Genomic DNA, 17,738 nt, shown 5'->3' with positions numbered 1-17,738 from the left:
TGGAGCTGTGAGAAGAGGGTCACCATCCTGTAGATCCCAGAATGGTAGAGCCACTGACAGCTTGTACTGTGAGCCTGGAAAAGCCACAGACCCTCAACGCCAGCCCATGAAAGCAGCCAGAAAGGAGGCTGTACCCTGTAAAGCCACAGGGGTGGAGCTGCCCAAGACCATGGGAATCCACCTCTTGAATCAGCATGACCTGGATGTGAGACATGGAGTCAAAGGAGATCATATTGGAGCTTTAAGATTTGACTGCCCCACTGGATTTCAGATTTGCATGGGGCCTGTAGCCCTTTTGTTTTGGCCAATTTCTCCCATTTGGAGTGGCTGTATTTACCCAATGCCTACACCCCATTGTATCTAGGAGGTAACTAAGTTGCTTCTGATTTTACAGGCTCATAGGCAGAAGGGACTTGCCTTGTCTCAGATGAGACTTTGGACTGTGGACTTTTGAATTAATGATGAAATTAGTTAAGACTTTGGAGGACCAGTAGGAGGGCATGATTGGTTTTGAAATGTGAGGACATGAGCTTTGGGAGGGTCCAGAGTGGAATGTTATGGTTTGGCTGTGTCCCCACCCAAATCTCATCCTGAATTGTAGCTCCCATAATTCCCATGTGTTGTGGGAGGGACCTGGTGGGACATAATTGAATCATGGGGGCAATTTCTCCCATATTATTCTTGTGGTAGTAAATAAGCCTTACAAGGTCTGATGGTTTTATAAGAGGAAACCCCTTTCGCTTGGTTCTCATTCCCTCTTCCCTGCCACCATGTAAGACGTGCCTTTCACCTTCCACTATGATTGTGAGGCCTCCCCAGCCACGTAGAACTGTGAGCCATTTAAACTCTTTTTCTTTATAAATTACCCAGTCTCGGGTATCTCTTTATCAGCGGCATGAAAACAGACTAATACAATATATAAAGTAATTTCTGAAGGCATTCCAGATGTATGTTCTGAGATGTTAAGGACGGGAGTAGATATTAATTGCTCTGGCTAAAGTCTTGTTTGGTGAACTTCTAATGACTGGTCATGAATATGCCCATAATCAAAAAACACGCTTACCTTCTTTAAAGCATCTTGTATTACACCAGACTTCTCCTTTAGCAAGTCTACAACACAAAGAGCCTCATCTTCAGAAAACATCATAGTCTTCAAGGACAGAAGAAAATCTTTAAACTTCACTTCAGCATTTTCTTAATTTGAAAAAAACAAACAAACAGAGTTGGCATTTAAAAAACACAAATAATAACTTCAGCAAAGGTAAGCATGAAGAATTCATGGCCCAGAAAGTCAATAACCGAAAGAAAACAGATATATACTTCAGGTTAAATAAAACAAATACTCCAGTCAAGAGGAAAAAAAGGGTTTATCATCTATAATACGGAATAATTGCATTAGCTAAAAGTTTGCTCAAACTGCAAAATACTAAAATGCCAATATACCCTCGCTTTAAAAAAAAATCACTTAGGTGTCTAGTATGTGCTAATATCTGCACTATTATATTCACAATAATCTCAATGAACTTTAATAATCCTTGCACACTGACAACCAACTGTGAAAAACAAAATAATCCTGAGAGATATTAAGCCAAATTCCACACATGAGAAAATAAGTTCTAAGATAATTATAAAAAGGAAATCTGATCCTATGAAGATCAAATATATGCAAACCATCCTGACATTTTAAAAATCCATGCGTCAAGCACCTCCTGACCCACCCACCCTTATTTTCCCAAGATTCTCCTATTAGGCATTAACAACCTCTTCTTAAAAAGAGCTGCCACCCATCAGACTCAAAGGAGCCTCGGGCTTTTAATACTTCAGCTAAATTATAAGTTTTAAAAGGTAGTTGTGTACTTATGTGGAAACAGGGGATATGTGGGAACTCTGAACTTTCCAATGAATTTTGCTGTGAACCTAAAACTACTCTTAAAAAAACAGTCTATTAAAAAAAAACAACAGTTATGAATTAGCCAAGAAACCTCACAGGAGACAGTAGTAGCTGGGAAATAATCATCAGATAGCAAAATAGCTGTAGGACCTTTAAAAAGTCAAATTCAAGTTCCAGATCTACAAAACTGAGGAGGCTGGACTAAAAGACTACCAATAAGTCTTCTACCACAAGGATTTGATTCTTTTGAAATGCATTGTTTCTATGAGAAAATGAAATCTATGACTCCATCAGAACTCAGAAATGTGTTTTTATAGTACAACAAAGACTGTAAATCCCATATATTACCTTTGTCAGTTTCAGTCTTCAGTTTTTTAGTCCCAGATTTCTGGATCCCTTCTACTTGGTCAGGTTTAAGCAAATCAATAACCTCTCTCTTATCTACCACAGGACTTGAGTCAGCATTATCCATCAAAGGAATATAAGTAGTTGCATGAATAAGGGGTTCATCTACGTAGACTGCAATTTAAGTTCAACAAAATCATAATTAGAATTTTTACAAAACAGAGTAAATGACATGCAAGCATAATTTAATGATAAATGCAGTTCTTTTGAAACCTTTACTGGTAGCTCAAATTGGTTTTAAATTCCTATTTCGTCATTTAACAAGTCAAAACACTCATTCTAATGAAGCCGTACCAGCTCAACAGTCTTATTTTATAGTAAATCATTTAAATCATCTAAAAGTGTATAGCATATCTCCTCTAATGGTATCTAAAAACTTTTTACGCATCCTTAGGTCTCCTTTAATTTTTGTTTTAATATAAGATTTCCACTTAATTAGTGCTCAAGGAAAACTATTAGTTTTTATTTATGTTGGTACTTTACCAACTTACTGTAGTTGATAATTTTTAAACAAGTTCTTTGTACTTGCTAAGTGCAAAAACCACAGTGCTCCTTGCAGATAGCTTCTCATTTCTGAAGAGTTATGCCTCTAATTTCCATGGCACATCTACACTTGCTAAAACTTCCAAAATACATTAAAAGTGGAAGAAGGAAGCCTCTTTATTTTGTTCCTAATTTTAATGGGAAGAATTTGAAGAGTTTGAACATTAAGCCTAATGTCTGCTGGTTAGAGATACAAACTTCCACACCCAGATGAAAATCTCTTTTCTTTTCATTCCTACCTTTCAAAAAGAGCTTCTTTACTTATATATGTCTCTTCTTTTATTTAAAATGGTTTAACATTTAATTTTAACAAATATATTCAGGTAATATTTCTCTCATACCTAATTGATATGTCATAATTTTAAGTTGTTTAGTCTTCACAAATTTCACAGCCAAGCTTTCCCTGGAAAACTGTGAACAAATAAGATTGCTCCATCTCTTATAATCTGATGCTTGCCATATACACATGTGAGTTCTGTTTAGGAATTAATTGGAAATGTAAGCTAATGCCAGATCTAGCTAATGTCCTTAAGCATTACCTTTAAGTGATATTAAAAAGTACAAAATTTCAAGAATGTTTTTCTTCTATGGTCTGTATGCTATTTATTTTTTCAAAACTGAGTTAAGAATATTTATAAATGCTTTGCCCTTTGTAAATGGTATATAAACTTTTTCATCTCAAATGTACACTCTGCCCATCTGTCAAAGCGCTATAAAGTCATAAGGCTAAAGATAATTTTAGACGTGCGTTAGTATTACAGTTGTCATTAGCACACATTAAACTGGGAGCTAAAGAGTGTGTGAGATTCCAGGGTCCCTGTGCTGGTGTACTTCTCTAGAATTAGCATTACAAAAATACATATCTAAACATCTCACCATTTTCTGTCTTTGGTTTCTTTGATGAAGCTTTCTTCTTCCCTGATCCACTTTCTTGTTTAGTCTCTTGGTGGAGGGGCAATGCTTCTTGCCTTTTTGATGGTACCATGAGAGTTTCCACCTTTTTATCCTGGTCATCTTTATTAAACACAAACAAAAAAAAAATTGTGGCAAACAATGAACATAACGGAAAAGATGCAATCACTGAGTAATTCCCAGAATGTTTTACCACTAAAAATTTAAAGTCTGACATATAACGCTCTCACCAATAACTTATTCTAGCTTTCTTACTCCACTACACCAGCTCTTCAATGTACTTACTCCTGCTTTCCCATTCCTCAGCTATTTTCAACCCTACTGAGCCTATAGGCATGATCAAGTCTCTATCATCTTAAAAAATAAACAGCAAGGTGCAGCTGCTCACACCTGTAATCCCAGCACTTTGGGAGGCTGAGGCAGGTGGATCACTTGAACCCAGGAGCATCGCTTGAACCCAGGAGTTCCAGACCAACCTGGGCAAAGTCGTGAAACCTCATCTCTACAAAGCTCCATCTCTACGAAAAAAATAAAAAAATTAGCCAGGTGTGGTGGCGCACACCTGTAGTTCCAGCTACTCTGGGGCTGAGGTGGGAGGATAGCTTGAGCCCTGGAGGTCGAAGGTGCAGTGAGCCAAGATCACACCATTCACTCGAGCCTCAGCAACAGAGCAAGACCCTGTCGAAAGAAAAAGGAAAGAAAGAAAGAAGAAAGAAAAGAGAGACAGAGAGAAAGAGAGAGAGAGAAAGGAAGAAAGAAAGGGAAGGAAAGGAAGGAAAAGAAGGAAGGGAAGGGAAGGAAAGGAAGGAAAAGAAGGAAGGGAAGGGAAGGAAGAGAAAACCCTTCCCCATCACCATAATTCCCAGCATCCCACATCCATTTCCTTACATATTGACAAAATACTCTTAGTTCCTTTTCTACCAATCATTCCTCAACTAATTGCAACCTGATTTTTATCTCTTTCATTCCACGAAAGGATTAACTCAGATCCCCCAGTGTCCCAAATGCCATATTCTACAAATACTCATTAATCCTTATTTGACTACTCTTTGGCATTTTATACTTTTGGTCTCTACCCCTTTCTTAAAATTATCTCCTCTCCATTATGCTAAGTAAAATATGGCAGTGACAAAAAGATAAATATTGTATAATTTCACTTATATGACATTCCCAGAGTAGTCAAATTCATAAAGACAGAAAGTAGAAGGGTAATTGTCAAGATATGGGGGAAGGGGGAGGGACGGGGGAAAAGGGGGAGGCAGGCGGAATGGGGAATTAGTGTATAATGCGTACAGAGTTTCATGTGGAAAAGATGAAAGAGTTCTGGACTTGGCTAGTGGTGATGATTATATAAGAATGTGAATGTACTTACCACTACAAAACTACACACTTAAAAGTTGTTAAAATAGTAAATTTCATGCTGTATGTAATTTGCCACAATAAAAATAAATAAAATAAATTATCTCCTATCAGCTCCCATGATAATTCTCTTCTTACGCTTGAAATATTCCTTTGCGGTATCCTTTGGGAACTGCTTCTACTGAATACTGCTTGTTCTCAGGGTTGGGGCTTCAATTAAAATACTTCCCTTGGATGAGCTATCTACTCCCATGCCTTCTACTACCTTCACGCTTAAGGTTTCTGAATCTACTTTTCTACATTTACATACCCTACTGCATCCTGAGTTGCTCTATGTAGATGGCCCCACAGGCATTGGAAACACAAACTGGAAGTGTTCTCTTCTCAATTCACATCTAGTCTCTCTCCAGTATTACCTATTTTAGTGCTACCAACCATCTGCCAAGCACAAGTTGGCAAACTTTTTCTGCAAAGGGCCACGTAGTAAAAACTTTAGACCTTATAGGCCATATGGACTCTGGTACAACTATTCAAGTCTGCCACTGCAGCATGAAAGCCAGTCATAAACATATTATGAATGAGTGAATGAATGTAGCTGCATATAAAAACACTTTATGAATACTGAGATTTTGACTTTTTTTACATTTTTACATTTCTCAAAATATTATTCTATTTCCCAACCATTTAAAATGCAAAAAGTGTTCTTGGTTCATGGGCATAAAAAAAGGAAGTGGGCTACATGTGGCTCACAGGTTGCAGTTTGCCAACCCCAACCTAACTCAGAACTTGGGAGATCAGCTTTAATCCTATCTTCTCCTTTATCTGCCACACTTCTATATAGTGAGGTTATTCGTGTCATTCTTACTTTGCATACTTCTCAACTTTGTTTCTTCTGTCACTACCATAGTTCAGGCCTACATCTTAATTTTAGAAAACTAAAATAACCTCTTAACTAGTCTGCCGGCATCAAATACTGCCCCATGAAATCTGTTCTTGCTAGCTCTGCCAAAAAAATCTTTCTAAAACAGAAATATGACCATGTAACTAAACTGCTTGAAAATCTTCAACAATGGCTAACCTAAGAAGTCCTAGCTCCCTGGCACAGTATCCAAAAACCACCATGATCTAGCCACTGCTATCTTTTCAGCTCTGTTCCCTACCACTCTCTATACCTCACGTTGTATGGCTCAATAATACACTGTACTCTTGCAGCTCTGTGCCTTTACATGATATTCTGCCAATGAGTAATGAGACCCCACTATCTGCTTGATGAAGCGATTCAATGCTCAGGAACTGCCTCCCCTGTAAAGCCTTTCAGCCCAGCATAAGCAGTAGTTGCTTTGGCTTCTATATTTCCTCTATACTTTCTCTATCTCCTACATAAACCACATTTTTTTTACTGGCTTACGTGTCCTTTTCCCCAACTAAAACATGTAGTTCTTACTATGCCTTGATCCTAGCTGACATGCAAATATTTAAAATCCAATACAACCGGGTCAAGCGTGGTGGCTCACGCCTGTAATTTCAGCACTTTGTGAGGCCAAGGCAGGTGGATCATTTGAGGTCAGGAGTTCGAGACCACTCTGGCCAATATTGTGAAACCCCATCTCTACTAAAAATACAAAAATTAACTGGGTGTGGTAGCACACGCCTATAATTCCAGCTACTCGGGAGGCTGAGGCAGGAGAATCACTTGAACTTGGGCAGCAGAGGACACACTGAGCCAAGATCGCACCACTGCACTCCAGCCTGGGTGAGAGTGTGAGACTCCCATCTCAAAAAAAAAAAAAAAAAAAATCAAATATAACCTCCTACAAGTTAAGACACACAAATGACTTAATGGTACATACAAGTCCTTTCAAATAAAACAAACTGTTTACAGTTTCACACATCGCCACACCAATTCTCAAGGCTTTTCCATTGTACCTATCAACCCCCTTTCCCTGGAATCTCCCTCCCCTCCCCATCCACCCAAAAAACCTAACTAGTACTTAACCAAACTTTTAAAATTTCTGGCATTACATGCTTTAAGTGGTCTACCTTAGAATTCCTACACTGGTTTAGACATATCTAGACCATTACACTAAATCTTTCATAATGACCTATCTGTGTCTACAGCTAGCACACGACTACCTCGAAAATGCACTATTCATCTCTGTAGCCCTATTACCTAGCATAATGCCTAGCATAAAACAGATATCTGATAAATGTTAGCAAAATGAAGCAATCAAGGGTGAGAAATGATATCTGATTTTAGCTTTTCACCTTTAATTCTTACCACATCATTTAGAAAGTTCGTAACTGCTGATATTTACAGGTCCTAAGTGGTTTTAAGTAAAACAGCCAAAGTTGGATATTTATAAGATGTATGGGTTTTTTTTTTTTTCTTTTAATTTCTTGTAGAGATGAGGTCTCACTTTGTTGCCCAGGCTGGTCTCAAACACCTGGGCTCAAGGGGTCCTCCCACTTCAGCCTCCCAATGTGCTAGGATTACAGGCATGAGCCACTGCATCAGGCCCTGAAGTTTAAAGTGCTATTTTATGATCAATACTAATTTCTACCAGCAATTAATGTTAATGAAGCAAACACATAATGAAATGAATAATCATGGTTTCAAATTCAGTATTAAACATTCTGTGTATGTACCTAACAGAATATCTCAATTCCAAGCTCCAAATCATACAATAAAATTAAATAGATTAAATAGATTACAATACCGCTTCCATTTTTAGACTTCTTCTGCCCTGGTTTCTTCTTCGAGGCAGCTGCTTCAGAAGGAGGGGTGGGCTGTTTAGTAACTGGGACAGGTTCTACTTTTTTGCCAGGAATCTTTGATGCGTCACTTTCTTTGATGACCTGCTCTTCAAGCACAGGCTTTTGTTTCTTTTCCTTCTTTTTTCTTTCCCTAACACTACTTGAAGTTTCAACGACATTCAATGGAACAGGTACAACTTGATCATCTTCTACTGCCAAAGCATCTGATAATTTAAAGTCTCGAGGTACACTCTCAGAGTCGGATTCATGGAGGTTTCCATTCTGGATTTCTTTCTTTTTATTCTTTTTCTTTTCTGCTTTCTTTTTATCTGTTTTGGTAGGAATAAGCTTTTGTTCTCTTTTCTGTTTTGCAAGAACTTCATCATATAATGTTTCTTTCATGAAAAGCCAGAAGAAGAGGAAAATTACTGTAATAACTATTGAAGGAATAAGAACAATAAAATATGCTGACTCATAAAACTCCATGGTACTTTTGTCAATGTGATCCTATAAAACCTAAATAGGGAAGAAGGTGGGGACAAAAAAAAAAAAAAGAACCTGTCAGTCTCATAAAAATTAAAGTCAAAACTGCTGCTCTTTCAAGTGGCATTTCAAATCTAACCTGACCTACAAATCTAAACAGGTTAGTTCTTTAAATCACATTCTTGATTTATTTGCCAACTACAATTCATATATACTATGAAAAATAAGACAAGTGGTAACTAGAAGGAGGAGAACACATCCTTCCATTTCTAAATCATGTGAAAATATCCTAACTGAAGAGAAAAAATTTAAATATTCGTTACTTTCTTTTCCCGAAATATCCACTTTTGGTACTTTATTAGTAGTTAACTTTTTTGTTTATTGTACAGTGTTGATAACTACTACACGTGAAAATAAGGAGGTACTATTAACTCAATGGACATTCATTAAAAGTGTCATATTCTGAAATGCACACACACGCAAAAAGAGGTGGTTTATTTACAGATTAAGACCAGTCACCAACTGCTTGCATCTTTACACCAGTGACTATCAGCCTCATGATGCAGTGGGATCTATCAAGGATATAAAAATCTAATAAAATTAAAATTGAAATGTTAGGATGTGGCATTTCGCATTAAAATAAATTACAGACCAAGCGCAGTGGCTCATGCCTGAATCCCACCACTTTAGGAGGCTGAGGCAGACGGATCACCTGAGCCTAGGAGTTCCAGTCTACCCTGGGCAACATGGCGAAACCCTGCCTTTACAAAAAAAAAAAAAAAAAAAAAAAAAAAGACAAGAAAATTAGCTGGGCATAGTTAAGTGAGCCTGTAGTCCCAGCTACTTGCAGGCTGAGGTGAGAGGATCACCTGAGCCTTTGAAGTCAAGGCTTCAGTGAGCTGTGACTCTGCCACTGCACTCCAAGCCTGGGCAACAGAGCAAGTCTCTGTCTCAAAAAAATAAAATAGTGAAATAAATTACAAGTTAGGAACTTATCTCAGTTTTTTAAAGGCACCCCATACTGCACAAAACAAGTTATACAGCAAAAGCGAGGCTGCCATCAACATCCTACCGAAATTGCTAAATAAAAGGCTTTGCCTCATCAACAGAACATCAGCCCTACTTTTAGATGGACTCAGTAAGTACGCCCGGGGCGGGGGGGGTGGGGTGGCGATGTAATTTGACTACCAACATCTGCCTTGAATATACATATCACTTACGTGAAGGGTAGTTTCTGCTAAAATTAAATCTCAAAGTATAAATGATTCTGATGTTGAGATTCTAGATATTGATGCTCCTTACAAACATGCATAAGCCACATAAAAGTGACTTGTATTCTTATGTTATCTCAAATGCGTTGTAGAAAAAGACAAGGTATATAATACAGACATAATTAAACATCAGGACATGTTTAGGATAAAGCAAATTAAAGTTAATTGCTACATCTTTAATGTAAAAATAAATCTGAGAATTTTTTAAGTTTTTAAATTATCAATTTGGAGAGTCTTGATATGTCATGATTAGATAAAGAAACCAAATTCTACCTAAACAGGGAACTTATTCTAAGAATTATTTTACACCTAAGAAAATATCTGATTTTAAATTGGATAAATGTGAGTTTATTGAATATAAGACTTTGCCAGAACTGTAACAACATGGGTTTGAACTGCACAGGTACACTTACACATGAATTTTTTTTTTTTTAACCAATTGTTACTGAAAATACATATTCGCTGGACGTGAAACCCAAGTATATGGAGGGTCAACTTTGTATACTCAGGTTCCACAGGGACTACTCCAGGACTTCCAGCATGCTTAGATTTAGGTATACACAGGGGTCCTGAAGCCAATCTCCTGCATATACCAAGGAATGACTGTCATTTGTTCAACAGGCATGCTATTAATCTATATGACTGAAGTAATATTTCATACTTCCATAAGCAATTTTTTAATAGTATTAGTTAAACCCTAGATTTACTAAGACAAGGTTTTAACAAGTTAAGGGGGAAAAGGAATCATGTGCTAACAAAATACTAAAAGAAACTCCATACAGAATTGTTTCCCTGATAATTCAAATTAACATGAACTATCCAGGTTTTAAAATTAGACACATTTTACTGTGCCTCCGTTAAGTGTGATTCGTCAACCAGGAATGCTTTAAAAGAGCCCAGAATTTTTTTTTTAACATAGCATCCACAGAATACACAGCCTATTCAACATAAGCTGGGCAGCCGAGGGAGAAAAAACACAAAACAATGAGTTGGAATGCTTCGAGTTTTTGCTTTGGTGAAGAAGAGACGCTAAGGCACTTAGCAGCAGTAATAGAAGCTGAAAAAAGGGGTAAAAGTCAAAAAGGCCTAATGAATAAGCTGCAGCCCTGTACAAACCTAGGTTTTAGGAAAGCAGAAATTATGATCAAGCACAGCAAATTCACCCGTATAGAAAGAAAAAGTAGCAAATGTTCAAGAAGAGAGGGTATGAGACCACAAGAATTCTGAAACACTGATTCTTCAAATGTTTTAAAGATTTTCTAGTTTCCTTTTCCAGGTCCCATATATAGGCGTGAAGGAATCAAGCTTTCTGTCTCTGGATTTTCACGGGAGTCTCTCTTCACACAATTCAATTCACCTTCACTTGAGCTCACCTGAGTCTCACTATGCATTTAGCGGAACCTAACTAGACACCAAGAGATTAAGAATCAAGAAAATGTTTGCTGCAGCCATAAAAAGGAATGAGATCATGTCCTCGGCAGGGACATGGATGAAGGTGGAAGCCATCATCCTCAGCAAACTAACACAGGAACAGAACACCAAACACCACATGTTCTCACTCATAAGTCAGAGTGGAACACTGAGAACATATGGACACAGAGAGGGGAACAACACACACCAGGGCCTGTTGCGGGTGGGGGCTGAGAGGAGGGAACGTACAGGATGGGTCAGTAGGTGCAGCAAACCACCATGACACACGTATACCTATGTAATAAACCTGCACGTTCTCCACATGTATCCTGTTTTTTTTTTTAGAAGAATAAAAAAGAAGAAAATGTTTGCATTCCTTTAACCCAATAATCCCAATTCTTTATCCCTAGGAATTTATTTGCAAGAAAAAAACATATAGAAAGATGTTCATAGGCTGGGCATGGTGGCTGTGAACACTTTGGGAGGCCGAGGCAGGCGGATCACTTGAGGTCAGGAATTCGAGAGCAGCCTGATCAACATGGTGAAACCCCGTCTCTACTAAAAATTCAAAAATCAGCCGGGCGTGGTGGTACGTGCCTGTAATCCCAGCTACTCAGGAGGCTGATGCAAAAGAATCACTCGAACCCAGGAGGCAGAGGTTGCAGTGACAGTAAGCTGAGATCGCGCCACTGCACTCCAGCCTGGGCAACAGGGCGAGACTCTGTCTCAAAAAAAAAAAAAAAAAAAAAGTTCACAGCAATATTACATAAAAACTAAGAAATAAAACATTCAAAATCAGAATGATTTCAATCAGCAAATATCAACTCATAGTATAGGTATTAAAACCATGAACACTAAAACTTTGTTAAATTCAATTCAATGCTGCTAAAAAGTCAAAATCATATGTAATTATATGATCAAAACATTTTATGTATGCAAGTTCAGTAACTAAGGAGTTGTGCCAGAATCATGGGGACAGTCTCATTTGCCTTAATACTCTAGTTTTAAACTTTGTTTATGATAAATTCATAAAATATTATTTTAAAAAGGCAAAACATGAGTGTTTATTGAATAAATACTACAATACCAATAAATATACCTCAAATTCACATTTTACCCATGAGCATCAGAATTACATGAGGAGGAAAAAAGAGGAGACAAAAAGGAACTGGGAATGAAACTGAGGAAAATTCAGGGAAGAACAAACACAAAGTTTTAAAAGCAGGGAGGCAAAACTGAAAAATAAAAGTAAAGAGGTTGAGACAAAGTTAATTTAGCTCTGGGTAATAAGAACCAGGTCATTAAAATTTTCTAAGTCCACAGTATACAATTCAATACATGTTTGTTGAGTTGAAAAACATGGAGACATGTAGACACTCATGTTGTTCTTTCACACATGGAAGAAATAACACTGGTGATTTTTGCTAACTCACAACCCGAGTTATCACAAAAAATGTATAATATTTTTACACATTTAAGAAATGGGGTCTCTATATATACACTGCTCAGGCTGGACCACATTGGCTATTCACAATCCCTATGATAGCACATTGCAGCATCAAACTCTAGAGGTCTTCCCACTTCAGCCTCCCAAGTGGCTGGAACTACACTACAGGCATGTACCACCTAGCCTGGCTTACCCTTTCTAATATTAGTTACCTCTTTAACCTCATCACACATAAGTCATAATAGATTCCAATCTGAATGCAATGAACAGCCAGTGGTGGCAAATAGGATTTCTCTGTCAAGAGAACCAGGAGAGAAATATCCATGGAACAATAGGAAAGCAAGTCCAAACTATTTTAAAACCACATTCCACACCATTGTCTTTTATCTTTCACTCGGACATAAATCTTTCAAGAAACTGATAAAGATACTGACCCTCTTTCTCAAAGAAAAAAAGTATCCACACTCACTAAGTTTTACATATAATCTCCAGAAGGTTTCTGGATTCCCTGAAGAATATGCACGGGCCCCAGGTTTAAAATCCTGCTCTATATTGAGTTTTCATTCCTGCCCTATCTTAAAAGAACTAAAAAAATAATTATAATAAGTTAACACGCATAATATGTAAGTCGTGTTTCGTCAGAGTACGTATTACAAATACTAATCAAATAGTTTTAAAATTCTATTTACTCGCTCTCCTATAACTTAATTTGTTCATACAAAAACTGAGACACATCACTGAGTTAAATTTTACAAACTTCTCAGAAGGCACAATGACCCATTTATATTAATATAACAAAGAAGTGAAACCTAAAATTTTAAGTGATATAAAAATCTGGCAGCAATTATTAGAATTTCAATAGAACTGCTTAACCAAAAAGGATAATATATTTATGTATATACAAGACAGACCACACTGTTTATATAATAAAACAATGAAACTGTTTCAGTGTGGGACATGTGAAGACACATCACACAACCATTTAAAATAATTAAGACTGTAATGCAGCAAAATACATTACACAGCAGAAAGACTAAAAGTTTTGTGTTGAGTATTACATACACTCATAGATGATACCTAAAAAATGAGAATCATTACATTTTTTGAAGGGAGATTATTACAAACATTTTACTGTTTGGTTAATTGTTCAACTTTTAAAATTTCACATTGAAACAATAATTTAAGTAACCAACCTGAATGCACAGTATTAAACTTTTAAAAGCTTAAATACATAAACATAAGAATTGTTAATATTATGAGAAAAAACTGAGGCAGTTTGATAAGTATACTTTATTTCAAGTAATAGAACAATTTTGAATTATATTTTCTTACTATAGTGTTTCAGTTGCTCTTGCTTCTGCTATCCTTTTCTTCACATTAAAAACAATGAAAACAAATGACACAAAAAAACTAATTTTATCAATATTTCTGTCCTTCAATTGACACAATTTTATCAGCTGGGGTGGCTCAAAAAAACCATTAGCAAAAACTTAACAAATCAAAATTCAAGACTGAAATCTGAACGCAGTGAAAATCTTTTTCTACCAAAAAACATACTAAGCAAGCAGACACATTTGAAAAAAACAAAAACAGTAAGTTGAGGGAAACGTAATTTTCAACACAGGAATGCATAATTTCATAAAAATTCCAGTATAAATCAATGTCTGGACAACTAAATGAATACACCTTTAAGATATACAGGCTCCCAGAGTAGCCTATAAGAGCTTTATTTCATTATTTGAATACAGTTAAAATATTACAGAAGTAGCTGTGAGGCCTAAGCTGAAAGCTATTTTTACAGGTTATTTGTAAAAATAATGTTCATAGGTTTAAAAAAAAAACAAAAAACAACAAAAAAAACTATCTGTAATCTGATCACACTGAATCTAAATACTTGGCATTCCAAACGTGCCACTCTTCATACCATGTTTACCTTTCTTTAAACCCACAATACTATCTTATTTTTTTTTAAACAGACAAGTTGATCTTTTTTTAAGAAAAATGATTTATGGTAAGTACTCTACAGTGATAAAAAGTTTACTATTGGTAGCCAAGTATCATTTAATTAGATTTCCATTCTGCAAAAGGTTTAGATACAATGAACTCCTCCTGCTAAAAGTAAATATTAGCCATCATGTAGTTGATAACCTTCAAATACAGTATGCGTGTTATATTGCAGATACATCCTGAGCAAAAGTAAATTATTTTAAGATTAGTGAATAGCAATATAATGAGGCAGTAAAATGGAAGGCAAGAGTCTTGGCTTTTAGTCCCAATTCGGCCTTCACTCAGAGTCTTACTTAAAAAGTTTTATCCATGAGTTTCTTCTCACATGGCTTTAGGGTCCAAACTACTTGCATGGCTTGGATATGCCAGCCAAAAAATTTAAGTGGCCCCCAGCTGGTGGTGCCCAGAGTACCTGTGGCAGAAGCAAATGCATAACCTCTTTGGCGGACTCCTTCCCCAAGCCAGGCTCCTTAAGGTTTTTAAAAATTATTATCCAGATATAAGCCCACAACACAAAATAACAGAACATGTGATAAGCCATCATGAACAAGAGGCAGCAGAAACGAGCTAAAGAATTAGATCTCCAACTGCACTCCAGCCTGGACGACAGAGCAATACTCCCTCTCAAATAACTAACTAAATAAATAAAACCAAATGGATAGGTTAAAAATAGTTGCAAGGAGACCAATTAAAATGACTTTCAGTAGTTTAAGTAGATCTAATGACAATAAATCAATTTCAACACAGAAATACTTGGGTGGAACAACTAACAAGAAAACACAACTATTTGAAAGTGAGTGAGGACACTAATAAGACAATTCCAACATGTCATGCCTGGAAGGTTCCATAAATGAGGAAACCCCTTGACAAGATTAAGAATATAGGAATAGGCTCCTATCTGGGAGTTCTAGATCAGATTTTGAAGAAAATATGGGACGACCAGCTAGAAAAGATCAGCAGTCAACCAAGTGGGAAAAATCAGCAGTAAGAGGCTACTATGGATTCTAAATCAGGCAACCAAAGGAAACACTTTCTAAAGTTCCATTTAAAGCACTTCACCTTATCCCTGCAATCAAATCTAAAAATCTTTGCCATGTCCTTTGTATGAAATCTCCACCTATCCTTCAAAACCCAGCTTAAATCAAACCTATGAATATGTAATTTCAACTCTCTTCCACAATAGTCTTTATTATTCATTTGTTATTTAGCACCGACCATATGTCAGGACTGCTCTAGGACATTCTGAGTAAACAGCAGTAAAAGGGCCACAAACCCTGCACTCACAGAGCTAACATTCTACTAAGTGGTAAGACAGACCAACAATTAGTATGCAGTATATGAAAGGGTAACAAGTAACAAGAATAGTGATAAGGAGGGAAGAGAAATAGGGAGCACAGGAAGATGTGGACAGTCATTAAATTTTATTTAAATTTTTTTTTTTAATTATTTAATATAGAGACAGGGTTTTGCCATGTTGCCCAGGCTGGTCTCAAACTCCTAATGGTTAAAATTTAGAGTAGAATGGTCAGAGATTATTTCATTTTTAAAAAATGACATCTCAATAAAGACCTGAAGTAAGTTAAAGATAGAGCCATGTTGCTATCCATATCTAAGTGAAGAGCAAAATACAGTGAATGAGGGAAGAGCAAGCACAAAGATCATGAGACAGTAACATACCTGCTATATATGAGCAAGAGCAGTAAGGACAATGTGGTTCGGGTAGAATGAACAAAAGGATAAACTGATGAGGTCAAAGAGAATTTGAAAGGGAGAGGGGATGTGGTTAACAATTCATGTAGTTTCTTACAGGAAAAGGATTGTGGCTAACACTCTCAGTAATATGGGAAAACTACTGGAGGGGTCTGACTAGGGAAGGGTGTAGGGAGAAAGTGAAATCAGGGAGAACTGTTAGGTGACAACTGAAATAATTTAGAGATGATGGTAGCAGGTGAGATGGTCAAATTTTTGATACTTTATAAAGGTAGAGCCAAGATGATTTGTTGATGGACTTGATGTGGGGTATGAGAGAATAAACAAAGCCAAAGGCAATTCCAAAGCTTTTAGACTAGGCCAAAAACAAAGGAGCTGCCCTTTACTGAGATAGGGGAAAAGTGGCAGGGACATGGTTAAGGCTGGAGATAAGGAGTTAGGTTTTAGGTAAGTGGAGATGTCCAGGAGACAGCTAAATAAGAGTTGTCACGTGACAAGTGAAGGCTGGAGATATAAATTTGGAAGTATTCAGCAAATGGACTATATTTAAAGCCATAAACTTGGATAAAATCCCAAACAAATGGGTATAAATAGAGACCAGGTCTCAAGACTGAAGCACTGAAATTCAACAACAGGAAAATGAAGAACTCTCAAGGGAGACTGAGGAGAGCTAGAAAGAAAACTAGGAGTCTGCTGTCCTGGAAGCCAGATGAATAAAGTCTATTAAGGAGGAGAGATGGATCAATTTTGTCAAATGGGGTTGGTAAGTAAAATACAATGAAAACTAGTAATTGACTTCTGAATTTAGCAACACAGACGTTACTGGTGACTTTGACCAAAGCAGTAGAGTAGTGGTGATCAAAACCTGATTGAAATGAATTTAAAAGTTAGAAGAACTCTAGCAAGTGTGGACAACTCTTTGAAGCAGCTTTCCTGTGAAAGGATGCAGAGAAATAAGATGGAACTTGGAGGAGAACATGAGGTTAACAGTTTGGTTTTTAAAGATGGGAGAAATTACAGCATGATAATATGCTGACAAAAAAAATGATCCAGTAAAAAGGGAAAGAACAATGATGCAGGAGTGAGAGGCAATGTTTTCAAATAGCAAGAAAAGACAGAATTTGGACAAGTAGATAGAGTGACTGGCCTTAGATGGTAGCACAGCCAGTTCATCTGCAGAAACATAAAGAAGGAAGAATATAAAAGCACAGACCCAGGACAGGAAAGGAGGTAGACGGTATAGACATTTGTGAAAATTCTGTTCCTAATGCTACTATTCTCTTTATGAAATGAGAAGCAAAGTTATAAGCAGAGAATAAGTGGAAAAAAGATGGTGGCCAGGCACGGTGGCTCATGCCTGTAATCCTAGCACTCTGGGAGGCCAAGGAGAAAGGATTGCTTGAGCCCAGAGTTCAAGACCATCCTGGGCAACATAGCAGAACCCTGTCTCTACAAACAATAAAAAATTAGCTAGACGTGGTGGCATGCACCTGTAGTCCCAGCTGCTTGGAAGAATAAGGCAGAAAGATCGCTTGAGCACAGAAGC

The 17,738-nt window shown here is 37.0% G+C and overlaps 1 protein-coding gene across 39 annotated transcripts in view; it reads right to left on the bottom strand.

Annotated features, from left to right (window-relative positions):
- The window catches only part of KTN1 (kinectin 1), a 104,696-nt gene that overhangs the window by 64,083 nt on the left and 22,875 nt on the right, over nucleotides 1-17,738 (bottom strand). For all 39 annotated transcript variants that reach the window (XM_055097624.1, XM_055097614.2, XM_034937596.2 and 36 more), the window contains 4 exons: nucleotides 7,828-8,380; nucleotides 3,716-3,853; nucleotides 2,240-2,410; nucleotides 1,064-1,194 (listed from right to left, as the gene is read on the bottom strand). In XM_055097624.1, the coding sequence (XP_054953599.1) occupies nucleotides 1,064-1,194; nucleotides 2,240-2,410; nucleotides 3,716-3,853; nucleotides 7,828-8,350 (963 nt within the window). In that variant the 5' untranslated portion in view covers nucleotides 8,351-8,380. The remainder of the gene's footprint in view (nucleotides 1-1,063; nucleotides 1,195-2,239; nucleotides 2,411-3,715; nucleotides 3,854-7,827; nucleotides 8,381-17,738) is intronic.

The sequence above is a fragment of the Pan paniscus genome, chromosome 15, assembly GCF_029289425.2.
Source record: "Pan paniscus chromosome 15, NHGRI_mPanPan1-v2.0_pri, whole genome shotgun sequence".
Classification (NCBI taxonomy): domain Eukaryota; kingdom Metazoa; phylum Chordata; class Mammalia; order Primates; family Hominidae; genus Pan; species Pan paniscus.
Note: the sequence above shows the minus strand (reverse complement) of the source record. Positions and strands in the feature narration are given on the sequence as shown.